At 46.9% G+C, this 13,607-nt stretch overlaps 1 protein-coding gene across 1 annotated transcript; it reads left to right on the top strand.

The window, feature by feature from the left end:
- The first annotated feature begins 5,306 nt into the window (after positions 1–5,306).
- On the top strand, positions 5,307–11,251 carry CNGA2 (cyclic nucleotide gated channel subunit alpha 2). The gene is made up of 6 exons (XM_047097775.1): positions 5,307–5,416; positions 5,631–5,723; positions 6,364–6,534; positions 7,630–7,737; positions 9,382–9,488; positions 9,837–11,251. The coding sequence occupies exons 1-6, from the start codon at positions 5,307–5,309 to the stop codon at positions 11,249–11,251; spliced, it is 2,004 nt and encodes a 667-aa protein (XP_046953731.1).
- Positions 11,252–13,607: the final 2,356 nt, after the last annotated feature.

The raw sequence follows: 13,607 nt of genomic DNA, 5'->3' as shown, positions 1-13,607 counted from the left end.
TGGGAGCTATTACCTCTAATTTTTTGGAATCATTATTTCCCCAGCCATAGATAACTTCCTTCATCATAGGTGTGTGTTAATAAATGGTCAGGTGAATACTTGAAAGGGTCTCTGCACATCTCCAGAATTGTGTCTCTTTGCAGTTCTCTTTTCTCCAGTACTCTGTTCTGCAAACTCTAACTGCCTTGAATTCCTTGGATATTCTCGTCTGTCTTCTCAATCCAAGGAATCTATAAGGCTCCATCTGGTTTTCCTGCCTCTGTGACACAGTCTGGGACCTCTCACAAAAGTAATCTGGCGCAAGTGTAGGGATAATTTTCTTCCTGACTCTTAGTGGTCATTGACCGTTGTTCCCTAATGTCAGGGAGGCAAACTGGAGTTCAGGTGAGAGGCTGGGCTGGTGTTATAAATTTTCAAGTCATCGGAATACAGATGTGTTTAAAGCCACAACCCTGACTGAGGAAATGAAAGAACAGATAAGGGATCCATCCAGAGACTGAGTTCAGGAAACTCCAAACTTTAAAGTTAGGAAAGAGGAAGATGCTTTTATAGGACACTGTAAGAAGTCGCCAGTGAGGGAGGAGAACAAAGAGAGTAGAACCCCTTATTTTAAGAAAGAGAGAGTAGATAAGATGTGTCAAATGTTGTTGACAAACAGAATAGACATGAATTGAGAAGTGACTCTGAGGATGACTTGTGCTCCTCTCTTCCCTTTTATTCTGGGAACAACATTTTCAGAGACTTGGCCAAACTCTCTTTAACCTCAGCACTTATCACAGACCTGATGCACAATAGGTGCCATGGAAATATGCATGGGATAGGTGAGTGAATAAAAGAGTACCAGGCAGCAGTGAGCATTTGAATGAGCCACGAACGGGAAGCTAATCTGCCTTTTTGTCTTGGCTGTATGACTACTTTGTCCCTTCTGTCCCTGGCTTTAGCATCTCTGAAGGAATTGTCCTCAGAATGCTTTCAACCAGGATCCAAGAAACTCCTTGGATCTTGTTTTTCTATAAAAGTTTTGGGTTGGTTGCTCAACTTGTAGGTGAAGAGAAAAGAGGTCCAGAAGTATATCATGATTGACATCAGCCTTTTTACAGAATCATTGTGTTACTCTGAAAGCTTTCTTCCTTGGGTGTCCCACTTTCCATCTAGGACCCTACCCATTTCTCTTCCCTTTGCCAGTTACATGGTGTGCTTTCTTGCCCAGCCTAGTCCTGCCCTCACACTTACTCAGTTTCCCCTGTGTAACCCTGCAGCAGCCATTGCAAACCTTCTGGTCTCCAGTCTGCATCTACTGTTGCCTGATGCCTCTGAAGATGAAACCTCTTTCATTTCACTGAGAATGTAAGAATTCTCACATGACTGAGCCCCTTCGGGTGTTTCTCACAATATCCCCATCCCCATCTAACCTGTCTGTCTGTCACCTCCTTCCTTCCTAGTCTATTCATTATTGGCCCCTCCCTCTATGTTCTTCATAAGTCTCCCCTTACTCCTCTGGTACCTGGAGCCACCCATTATATCCATCTTTCATGAGCTCCAGCCTTAAATGGAATTGGTCACATGCACAGATACTTTCATTATCTGTTGAATTGTTCTTCAAAAACTTTATACCTGCTTTTTTTAAAATCTCCTTTTAGTAAAAGAATAACAGGAGCAACACAGAGAACCTCTATCTCTCTCCTTTCTCTCTCAGTCAAGCTTCTGGAAAGAGTTAGCTATATTCATATCTTTTCTTTCTCACCTCCTACTACTTACTTATGAAACCCTGCAAAACATGCTGTTTTTTACCACCACTCCCAGAGGCTGCTCTTTTTTTTTTTCTTAGAAAATTTAAGTATAGTTGACACATAATGTCGCATTAGTTTCAGGTGTACAACATAGTGAATCAACTTCTCTGTCATGCTGTGCTCACCACAAGTGTAGCTACAATATGTCACCTTGCAACACGATTACAATATCATTGACTATATTCTCCACACTGTACCTTTATTTATCCTTGTTATGTATTAATTCCATAAGTGGAAGCCTGTATTTTCCACTCCCTTTCACCTGTTTTTCCCATCTCCCCACCAACAAACAAAAAGTAGAATCAAACCTATAAATACAGAGAATAATCTAATGACTGCCAGAGGAGAGGGAGGCGGAAGGTTGGAGGCTGCTCTTGCTTGAGGCAGTAGACAAAGACAGGCCCCACAGGCAATCCTGCTCTTCCTGATGCAAGGGTGGGCTCCTGAAGCCTCCTCCCTTCCTGAAAATCTCCCTTCTTTGGGGCTTGTCCTCAGTCACTCCCACTCTTTCAGCTCCTTGGGTCACCTTTCACCTTTACAGGTCCTCAGAACTCCCCTCCACTTCCTTCTATGCTCTCATCCCCTTGGAGAGCTTTAACTCCCAGCAAACCCTGATAGTGTCCATGTCTTCCCTCCAGTCCAGAGCCTGGTGAGGATTGGGCCAGTCAGAGTCTGATGCAGCAGGTCTAGAGAGCAATAGTGAAGACTTGAGACCAGGCCAGTGCCTTGGGAATGGAAGACAGTGGATGGACAGATTGTTGACACTTTGGGGGTTCATTTGACTGAGGATAGAGACTCTCTTGATGTGATGATGGAAGGAAACAAGGAGTTATGGTTGACATCCAAGTTTCTGGTTTGGATGACTGGGTAGAAGGCAGGCCCCTTTATGAGATGGGTGACCTGGAGAAACCAATTTGTAGGCAAAGGTGTCAAGTTTAGTTTCAGCTATGTTGCATTTAATGTGCCTCAAAGGAGATTTCTACCAGGCAGCTGGTGATATGGGTGGGTAGCTTTGGAGAGATGCCTGGGTTCTGATCTTGCTTTGGGACATGATGGTAAATGAAGCCTTAGGACTAGATGAAATTTTTGGAGAGTATGAGGATGAGAACCAGTGGCCTAGCTGCCTACAGGGTAAGGGGATTGCTGCCTGCCTTTGTTCCCTGCCAAGCAGCCTGAAAGGGTGGTTCTGATGAATAAAAGTGTGTGTGGCAGGGCAGCTGCTGGGCAACCAGACTGAAGGAAGGGTCTGTTCCCAGCAGAGAAGGAATAGAAATCATGGGACAGGAATCTGTCTTGGTGCTAGGACCTTAGAGAGGGCATAAATTTTATGTGCCCCCAGAGCTGTCCTTTTTGTGGGCTGAGAGCCACTGCTATTAGGGATGATTAGTAAGTGAGGAAGAGGTCCAAATGTGACAGGCAGCACCTGCACTAGATGTTTATCAGTGAGAGGCTGTCCTTAGTCCTCTGCTTGGTGTTTGCAGCCTCCCTGGGCTGGCTTGACCTCCTCTGCTCACTCTCCACTCTGGGTCTAGCCCCCTCACACCAGTGTACTTTCCATCCTTGCAATGGATTTGCCCTTTACTGCCCCACCTGTACCCCTGCTGTTCATTCACTAAACAGTGCTCTACCGAGGCCCACTCTGATCAGTGTGAATGGCATCAACTTTGTTTGCATTGCCTGGAACTTTCTGTCTCCATGGTCTGCTGCCTCTAGGGTCCAAGCAGGGACTCAGAGATGCTGCTTCCTATTCCTCAGGTGCCCTCATTAGCATCCCAGTGCAGTAGTCCCACAGAGAGCACCAGGGGAGCAGCTTTGAGGCTGCTTGTTATTACCACTCACCACGGAGCTTGATGTACCTGCCTTCACCATGGTGACGGCTTCAGACGCTGGAACAGGTGGATGGGGAGGGAGAGATGAAAAGGTGGGGAGTGGCAGGGTTTCAACAGTAGGGGCCATAGGTAACCTGGGGAGTGTGCTGACCATTTATGATCAAAATCTGGTGGGGCATGCCGACCAGCCTGAGCAGAGAAGAGCTGCCCTGAGTCTCTCTTGCCCCAACCCCCCTGACCCCATGCCAGGAAATACTGCAGAGTACAATCTCCTGTCTCTCTTCTGGATTTTCCCTCTCAGGCTCCTTGTTCTTAGTCTATTTTGTGGACACCTCCTCCTCTACTCATATCTTAAATGTTAGGGTTCTCCAGAGCTCTGAACTGGTCCCTCACTCTGTATTCTCTTTTTGTGTGATTCCACCCACTTGCTCTCCCATCCATCTCTGAGTCCTGCCTTTTCTCCCTCCTGAGTAGTTTTACACTCTACTCACCTCAGGCTCTATTGGCACCATCTTCTTCAGCTTTCTCCCTACCACCTTGCCTTCAATCTTGTTCCCCATTTAATCCAGTCTCTACCTAGCAGCCAGAGGATATTTCTAGAATATAATGCTGCTCTACCTATGCTACTTCTCAGCTCTTCCAGGGCTCCCTGTAGCCCAAAGGAGAGAGTCCTGCCTGGTACCACTGCCTATGGAGCCCATGGAGCTCATGGGGCCTATGGGAGCTCTCCCTTCTCTCCTCTTCATTCCCTGCTCGACACACAGAGCTCCTCTTTGTTTCTCAGCTTGTGCGACATTACTTGGAATGTGTGCTAGAAAGAATATAACTGGAGCTGAAAGGAGGATCCCCAGAGACAGTACCCCTGGTTGAAAGAGTCAATGAAAAATGGACTCCCACCTGAGGAGCATGAGTTTTAACGTGGTCTTGGGTCAGGAGAGTCAGAGAGCCAGGGGAGGTAGCAGCTCTTTTGGGCCAAGGAGATACATCTCGTTCCATGGGGCAGGAGTTTTGGGGCAGTGGCTGGTTTGGAGGTGCTCAGCAGTGTAAGCATGCGCAAGACATCTGCAAAGCCAAAGCACCAGAAGATGTCTTAGACAGTTTTTATCTATTTTTTTGTTTATTTTATTTTATTTTATTTTGAGAGAGAGAAAGGGGAAGAGGAGAGAGAGAGAGAGAGAGAGAGAGAGAGAGAGAGAGAAGGAAAGAGAATCCCAAACAGGCTCCATGCTGTCAGCACTGAGCCAGACATGGGGCTCAATATCACGAACTGTGACATCACGACTTAAGCCAAAATCAAGGGTTGGATGCTTAACTGACTGGGCCACTCAGGCGCCGCTGTTTTGTTCCATTTTAGCATTGATAGTCAATTTATCAAAAAATTCACTGCAGTAAAAGAAAAATAAACACATTTTGCAATTTACTCCTGTTTCCTTTTAAATTACCGGGCATGGTGGGGACAGAACCATCACCTTTTGGTGTTTAGAGCCTGGTACTTAGGCAGTGCTGGATCCCCCTGTCCTGCATTGCCATAGCAGTACCCAGGAATGCTGAGGTTTGCCAGGTGAGCACTGGTTCTGTTCTCACTGCTCACCTGCAACTCTTCTACTTTATATGGTATCTAAGATTGTCTGTGAGCTTCCTCTTGGCCATCTCTCTAGCAGGTGAGGATATCAGTCATACATGGAGGATGACAGAAAAATCCAATGGTGTGAAGAGTTCCCCAGCCAATAACCACAACTTCCATGCACCTCCTGCCATCAAGGCCAATGGCAAAGATGACAACAGGACAAACAGCAGGTGAATCTATTGGATTGGATGGTTTCGGAGATGACCTGGAGGCTTTTCCTTTCTCCCAGCTTTGCCTTACTGCCACAGAGCAAACAATCTTTGGCTTAAAGTTACCCTCTAAAGGGACCATGGGATTTCTAAGCACCTTCCAGGAGATAAAAGTATAATAGGAGACAAAGTATGCCCAGAGAAACCTTGGTCAACTCTGCTCCTTCCTCTACAGGCCACAATCTACAGCCGATGATGACACCTCCTCAGAACTGCAGAGGCTGGCAGAGATGGATGCCCCCCAGCGGGGGAGGGGTGGCTTCCGCAGGTGGGTTCCACCACTGCCCTCCTGCTACCTGTTCTTGCCCATGGGGCCTATCAGAGTGGTTACCATGAGTCTCTTTGTCTCACTCCAACTGAGCCTTTCTGCCAAGATCCCTAGGAAGCAGTTTTCTTCTGAGGAGGCTCCTGTGAGCAAGCTAGAAGTGGTCAGTGGATCATTCCCTTTAGAATTGTCTGTCTCCTAATTGAGAGAAGGGGGGGGATCTTTTCCAGCAAAAGGGTCTAAGTAGAGGACCTTGAGATCTGCAGCCCAGAGTCATAAGGCTCCATAGGGAAATCCAGAAACTTAGGCCAATCTTCCTCCTGGCCTGTCCTCCATTAGCACAATCTTTATCTTGCTCGAAACCACCTATTTGTTCTTCATAAGCAACTGACATGGCACCTCCTACAGGGAGTCTTCTCAGAGCTATCCCTTACCCCTCAGGCTGCATTCAGAGACATACCTGAACTCCTCTCTGCCCTCAGTGCTGGCCCCCTTCCCAACTCTTAGGATGGGGGACATCATAGACTGGCCTGTTTCCAGGGTCTCCTCTCCATCTCCCTCAACAGATAGTGAGCTCTTGGGCCCGGGTCCTTTCTGAACAGTATGATTCTCCTCTCTGGCTCATGCTCCCTGTCATCTCTAGGATTGTCCGCTTGGTGGGGATCATCAGAGAGTGGGCCAACAAGAATTTCCGTGAGGAGGAACCTCGACCTGACTCATTCCTGGAACGTTTCCGTGGGCCTGAGCTCCAGACCGTGACAACACAGCAAGACGATGGCAAAGGCAACAAGGATGGCGAGAGCGAGGGCACCAAGTATAGTTTTCCAGCTTTTGGGACTGGAGGGACTCCCAAGCATGCAATTGTAGGGTTTGGTGACCTTTCTTATGCCATCACCAGGGACAGACTGGGGTCTATACCAAACCCTGCCATGACAGGTAAAGGAGTTGGCAGAGGAGACCTGCTATGGTTTTAACTCCAGTACATTTCCATTTTCCTTGTTCACAAACTTTCCAACTTCCAGGGGCCAATTGCCATGGGAGCCCCTGGTGGCTTTTCTTCCCTTAGCTGCCCTTTTTCATATGTCCTCTTGCTGCTAATGAGGCAAATAGCAAGGGCACCTAAATATGTACCAGCCCCTCTCAGTTTCAGCAGTCAGTAAATGCAGAGAAGGGTGAAACTGGGGAGTGCTGCTGAGAGTATGACCACACCAGTGCCAATGTAGGTACAGAGGTGGGCCTTTGGAGAGGCCATACTGGGGGCTAACTGGCTAAGGAAGGCCTGGAACAACTGCACAGGAAGGAGTAGGGAGGGCAGAGAGGTGGAACCAGAGGGTCTATTCTTTGAGGAATGAGTAGGCAACTGGGGATGTCTGGCCAAGCCGGCATTCCACAATTCTGGCCAGTGGAGGAAAAGAGCTTTTGCCAAGACGGGACGTAGCTTCTGGGAAAGTGATTTGGGAGCTGGAGGCCAGAGACCAAACAAGGAGAGTGGGGTGGGCAGGAAGCACATGGCACTCACTTGCTTGGAGTTCCTCTTTCTTCCCAGGAGGGATCCCTGAGCCCTCATTACCATCCTGTGGAAATCCCTCCCTAGGTCCTGAGGCCAACCCCAATAAAGACACTGCCCCTTGCCTTGCCCTCTGAGCAAGGAGTCTCCATAAGTCATTGGAGCCAATGGGCCTATGCGGGGTTAAAATAGGAAGAAGGGTGACTCTTATCTATGTGACCTCTACTCAGATGCCCAGTACCAAGTCGTGGCTTTCTGAAAATGAGGCCCTGAGCCAACTCAGTCCTTACTCTGTACATCCTCATAAGTGTTACTTTTTAAGGGACCCCTAGCCTCTGGGAGCTGGGGTGCTGCCACACTGGGGACCTAGTCCCCAAGCCTGGCCTCTGTCTGTCTCCTCAGGAAGAAATTTGAACTATTTGTCTTGGACCCAGCTGGGGACTGGTACTACCGCTGGCTATTTGTCATTGCTATGCTTGTCCTCTACAATTGGTGCCTGCTGGTGGCCAGGTGAGCAGGGAGGGATCTGGGAGGGGGTGGCCAAAGAAGCCCAGGGCACAGGCTTTGGGTTTGAGAGAATACCAGTCTCAGCTATGGATGCAGAGCTCATTCCAGCTCAGCCTTCTTTCTGAATTTTCTGCTTGCCAATGGCACCTCCCTCTGCCCTATTAACCCTCAATGCCCCCTCCCACCTTCCAGTTTAATATGCTACTAAAGCTTCATCTCTATCCTTTTCCTGGTATCCATAATCTGTTCCTACTTCTCCATCCACACCAACACTGTCCTTGGTAAGGCCACCCTCCTTTCTCCCTGGGACAAGTACAACAGCTTTGCACCCATTTCTTTCAGTCACTCTTGTCCCCTCTAATGCATCCTTCACACTTGCAACTAGTATGCTTTGTATAAACTGGGATTTGATTGTCAGTCATTCCTCACAAACCCTTCAATTGTCCCTCATTGCTGACAGGATGAAGTTCAAGCCCTCAATGTAGCCTTCAAGGCCCTCTGGACCTGGCCTTCTCACTAGCTCTACCTTCTGGACAAACCCCAGCCCTAGCATTCTCTACTCTTGGATAATAACATGTTCTTGCCTCAAGAGAAAATTCCCTCTCCCTATTTTTAGCCTATGGAGATTCTTCTCACAATTTCAGTTCCAAAGCCACTCTCTACAGGTAGCTTTCCCATTCCACCCCATCCCCCACTTCAGTTATTCATTCAGCAAGGATTTGACTGAACATCCATCAGGTCACTGCTGTCTTGGAGCTCTCAGGCTAGTGGGAGACACTGGCAGCAAATATGAACAAAACAAATGCCCAAGAGACATGAGGTTGGTGAAAGAAACTTTCTGGGAAGGAGGAACAAGTATCAAAACCTTGTCTCAGGATGGCCTAGTGTGGCTGGAGGACTCCAAGTGAGCATGAGGCAGTCACAGGACTATTCTGTAGGCTTTGTGCAGCAGAGGAGGGGGTTGGGCTTTTATGTGAAATGCGACCAAGTAGTTAGAATTAACTGCTTTTCCCTTTGACTAATACAATCATTGGGCCATCATCCTGGGTTCTATCTCCTATTATGTCCATATCCTAGGTCTCTACCCATTCAGTCACCAAGTCTTGTTAATTCCTCCTAAAACTGTCCTGCATCCTCCAACCTTTCTTCATTACCACTACCTTTAGGCTAAGCCCAACTACTATCTTCTCTCTGACATGGATTGGCCAGTGCTCTGTATTGGGCTCTCAGTAGGTGTATGTTGAAAAGATGGGCATGGAGGCTATTCAGCTGTGTATTATAATTCATACTTCCAATGACTCATTTTTCATTTAACTCACACTTGTCAAATCCTGGTGCTCTGGGCTAGAGCATGGGGCATGCAGTAATGACTCAGAGGTAGTCTCTGTCTTCTTGGCATTCATGGTTCAGTGGATGAGATAGACAAGTAATGGTCAGTGTAGATGTTTATTTAGGGATATCTATGCAATAATAAGAGTTGGAGTAAAAGTTGCTTGTCATTAAGTTTCTGCATGACACCAGACTGACTGTGAATCATCAGCATCCTGGTAGCCATCCCAAGACCTTCAGTCAGTGGGCACTCAGTTTGAGACCTCCAGGGATCCTTGACTGGCTTTGAGGGTGAAGTCCAGTCCTATCTTCCTACAGAGCCTGCTTCAGTGACCTACAGAAAACCTATTACCTAGTGTGGCTAGTGCTGGACTACTTCTCAGATGCGGTGTACATTGCGGACCTCTTCATCCGACTGCGCACAGGTAAGTGAATAACTGTGATGCACAGGCAGGAGCATGACCCATAGGTCCAAAATCCTGAGTCCACATTTTCAGGAAGCTCTCTTGACACAGTGTTAGACTCAACTGCCTGGCTGGGACTCGGGTTGGTGTCTGCTCCTCTTTGAATCTTACAGTCCCCATGTGCCTAGTGAGGTTTAGACCTTGGGATCATCTCTTGGGGTCCTTCATGCTAGCTTTGCTATGTGAATTTCCTATACCTCTATTTAGGAATGAGGGTTGAATGCGCAGTTTCTCCCTTGCTGAACATTAACCAATTAGGAAGGACAGGCTTGAGAGCAGAGCTGATATACTGGTTTGCATCTCTACTAGGCTTTCTGGAGCAGGGGCTGCTGGTCAAAGATCGAAAGAAGTTGCGGGACAACTATATCCACACCCTACAGTTCAAGCTGGATGTAGCTTCTATCATTCCCACGGATCTGATCTATTTTGCTGTGGGCATCCACAGCCCTGAGCTGCGTTTTAACCGCCTGCTACACTTTGCCCGCATGTTTGAATTCTTTGACCGCACTGAGACACGCACCAGCTACCCCAACATCTTCCGAATCAGCAACTTGGTCCTTTACATCTTGGTCATCATCCACTGGAATGCCTGCATCTACTATGCCATCTCCAAGTCCATTGGCTTTGGAGTTGACACTTGGGTTTATCCCAATATCACTGACCCTGAGTATGGTTACCTGGCTAGGGAATACATCTACTGCCTTTACTGGTCTACACTGACACTCACCACCATTGGGGAGACACCACCTCCTGTAAAGGATGAGGAGTACTTATTTGTCATTTTTGACTTCCTGATTGGTGTCCTCATCTTTGCCACCATTGTGGGGAATGTGGGCTCTATGATCTCCAACATGAATGCCACTCGGGCTGAATTCCAGGCCAAGATTGATGCTGTCAAACATTACATGCAGTTCAGAAAGGTCAGTAAGGAGATGGAAGCCAAGGTCATTAAGTGGTTTGACTACCTGTGGACCAATAAGAAGAGTGTGGATGAGCGGGAAGTTCTCAAGAACTTGCCAGCAAAGCTGAGGGCTGAGATAGCCATCAATGTCCATCTATCCACCCTCAAAAAAGTGCGCATCTTCCAGGATTGTGAGGCTGGCCTGCTGGTGGAGCTGGTATTGAAGCTTCGTCCTCAGGTCTTCAGCCCTGGGGATTATATTTGCCGCAAGGGTGATATTGGCAAGGAGATGTACATAATCAAGGAGGGCAAGTTGGCAGTAGTGGCTGATGATGGTGTTACTCAATATGCCCTGCTCTCAGCCGGGAGTTGCTTTGGAGAGATCAGTATCCTTAACATTAAGGGCAGCAAAATGGGCAATCGACGCACAGCCAATATCCGCAGCCTTGGTTACTCAGATCTCTTTTGCTTATCCAAGGATGATCTTATGGAAGCTGTGACTGAGTACCCTGATGCCAAGAAGGTCTTGGAGGAGAGGGGCCGGGAGATCTTGATAAAGGAGGGACTGCTAGATGAGAATGAGGTGGCAGCCAGCATGGAGGTAGACGTGCAGGAGAAACTAGATCAGCTGGAGACAAACATGGAGACCTTGCACACTCGCTTTGGCCGCCTGCTGGCTGAGTACACAGGAGCCCAGCAGAAACTTAAGCAGCGCATCACCATTCTGGAAACCAAGATGAAGCAGAACAATGAAGATGATTACCATGATTACCTGTCAGATGGGATGAACAGCCCTGAGCCAGCTGCTGTTGATAAGCCATAAGGTCTTGGGCCCAACTGCCTTACCAGCCTTGTCCTTAACCCCAGGAACTAGAAGAGCTGTGTAGGTGTCCATATTTGTATGCATTACCCTCTTGAATTCTCCCCAAAGCCTCTCTGTCCTAGGTTTTTGGCTCAATCATCTAGGAGCCCTCCTCCAGGTCCAGCTAATAGCCAAGATTATGCCCAAAGTAGACCATGTTGGCTCAGTTTCCAGGAGCTTTAGCTTGTCCAAGTCTGAGGAAGAAAGAGAGGAGCATCTGAACTGTCTTCAAGGGGTCTGTCCTAGGGCTGGAAGCCTGGGCAATGATCTGTTCTGAAGAAGCAAATCTGCAGGACAGTGTTTACCCTAATGTGAAACTGCCCTCTCTCCCAGGTCCTTTGCACATAGCCACTTCCCATTTGGTTCTGGCCCTTGCTTTTCTAATATGTGTTGTGAATATCCCCATTTTCCTGCACATGTATGTAGTTCAAGAAATGACTACAGACAGCACAGGTACCCAGTGTCTGTATCCCAAGGCAAGGAAAGGAGGGGGGCAGGTAGAAGAGTGTTCTCTTAGGGGTGCCACTCCATCAGGCACTCCAAGTCCTAGTCTGTCCATCCATTTTAATGTTGCCATCCAGGAGTAAGGTCTCTGCAGGGTTCTCTGGACCAGGGAGATGATTATTCTCCTTGTTTCTGGTCCATTCCAAGGCAGGGAGTGAGGAGCAAGGAAATGCCACCTGGAGAAGGAGGTGGGTGGGAGCTCTGGCCATCACCCCTCTATACAGAACATTACTGAAGAGGCCCTGAGGCTGGCAGTGTGTGGGAGGCTCTTCAAGTTCATATCTGCAGTAGAGGCGCTTATAAGTTAATAAATTAATTTAAACTAGTGGTTATTGCTCAACTCTGCTATTCACATTCTTTCCTTTTATCCCCTCTTTTTTCCTCTTATCCAGGACTCACCCTGCCTGGAACACTCTCTCTGCTGTCTTCTGCTGTCTATCTAAGCCCGACTTGTCCTTCAGGACTCAGCTCAGGCACCACCTTCTCAGAGAAAGCTCCCACATATGCAGTCAATCATCCCCTCTCTAGGCTCCCACAGCACTTGCTAGTCTGTGTCCTGGCTATTTGCTGTATGGTTGGTTTTCTGGTTTCCCTTCCAGACTGTGGGCTCTTTGAGGGCAGGGCCAAGACACTGTCCTTCACTGCTCTGTCTTCAGCCTTGGGGACATGCCTCGCCCAGGTCAGGCTTTCAGAAAATGTTTAATTACTGGGGCAGTAAGTGAACACACTGAAACTCTTAAGTTTCCATTTGCCAGTATCCAGGTCTTGACAGAAACACTACGTCTGGTGATTCGTGGAGGATCTTCTGGAGAAGCAGATATTTGAGTGGGTACCACTTGACCAGGAATCCAAAGGACAAGTGCTAATTAGTGAGCAAGAAGCTCTAGATGCAGATTTAGATGCCTTTGTGCACACACTTATCTCTATCATCTACCTACCTATCTTTCTGCCTATTTGTCATCTCTCTATGTCTCTATTTCTCTATCTACTAATCACGGTACAATACATATCAAATTTACCATCTTAACTATTTTTAAGTGTACAATTTTATAGTGTTAAGTACATTCACATTGTTGTGAAACAAATTTCCAGAATGTTTCAGCTTCCCAAACTGAAACTTTCTCCTCATTAAACAAAACTTCCCATAGTCTCTCCCTGCTAGCCCTTGGCAACCATCATTTTAATTTCTGTTTCTATTACTTGATTACTTTAGATACCTCATACAAGCAGAACTATACAGTATCTATCCTTTAGTGACAGGCTTATTTCATTTAGCATAATGTCCTTAAAGTTCATCTATGTTGTAGCATGTGTCAGAATTTCCTTCCTTTTTTAGGCTGAATAATACTCCATTGTATAGATAGAGCAAATTTTGTTTTTCCATTCATCTATCAATGGACACTTGGGTTGTTTCCATCTTTTGGCTACTGTGAATAATGCTGCTATGCACATGAGTACACAAATGTCTGCCCAATTTCTTTTTTTAATTTCTTTTGAGACTATAACCAGAAGTAGAATTGCTGCATCATATAGTAATCCTATTTTTGTAATTTTTTGAGGGCCCATCATACTGTCTCCCATAGAAACTGCACCATTTTACATTCCCAGTAACAGCACACAAGGATTTTAACTTCTTTACATCCTCACGAATACTTGTTTCCTGTTTTTTTTTTTTTTTAACAGTAGCCATACTGATGGGTGTGGGGTGGTATCTCATTGTGGTCATATATTCATTTCCCTTGTAAATAGTGATGTTGAGCATCTCTTCATGTGTTTGTTAGCCATTTGTTTATCTTTTTTGGAGAAATGTCTA

Source organism: Lynx rufus, unplaced genomic scaffold (assembly GCF_022079265.1).
Source record: "Lynx rufus isolate CCGP_SWC_20201006 ecotype Redwood Valley unplaced genomic scaffold, mLynRuf1.p SCAF_40, whole genome shotgun sequence".
In the NCBI taxonomy this organism is placed as follows: Eukaryota; Metazoa; Chordata; class Mammalia; order Carnivora; family Felidae; genus Lynx; species Lynx rufus.
This window is presented reverse-complemented; position numbering and strand designations above follow the sequence as displayed.

Coding starts and splice junctions, on each gene's coding strand:
- CNGA2 (XM_047097775.1), top strand. CDS start 5,307: ATGACAGAAAAATCCAATGGTGTGAAGAGTTCCCCAGCCAATAACCAC. Junction 5,724..6,363: donor GGGAGGGGTGGCTTCCGCAG/GTGGGTTCCACC, acceptor TGTCATCTCTAG/GATTGTCCGCTTGGTGGGGA. Junction 7,738..9,381: donor TGGTGCCTGCTGGTGGCCAG/GTGAGCAGGGAG, acceptor ATCTTCCTACAG/AGCCTGCTTCAGTGACCTAC.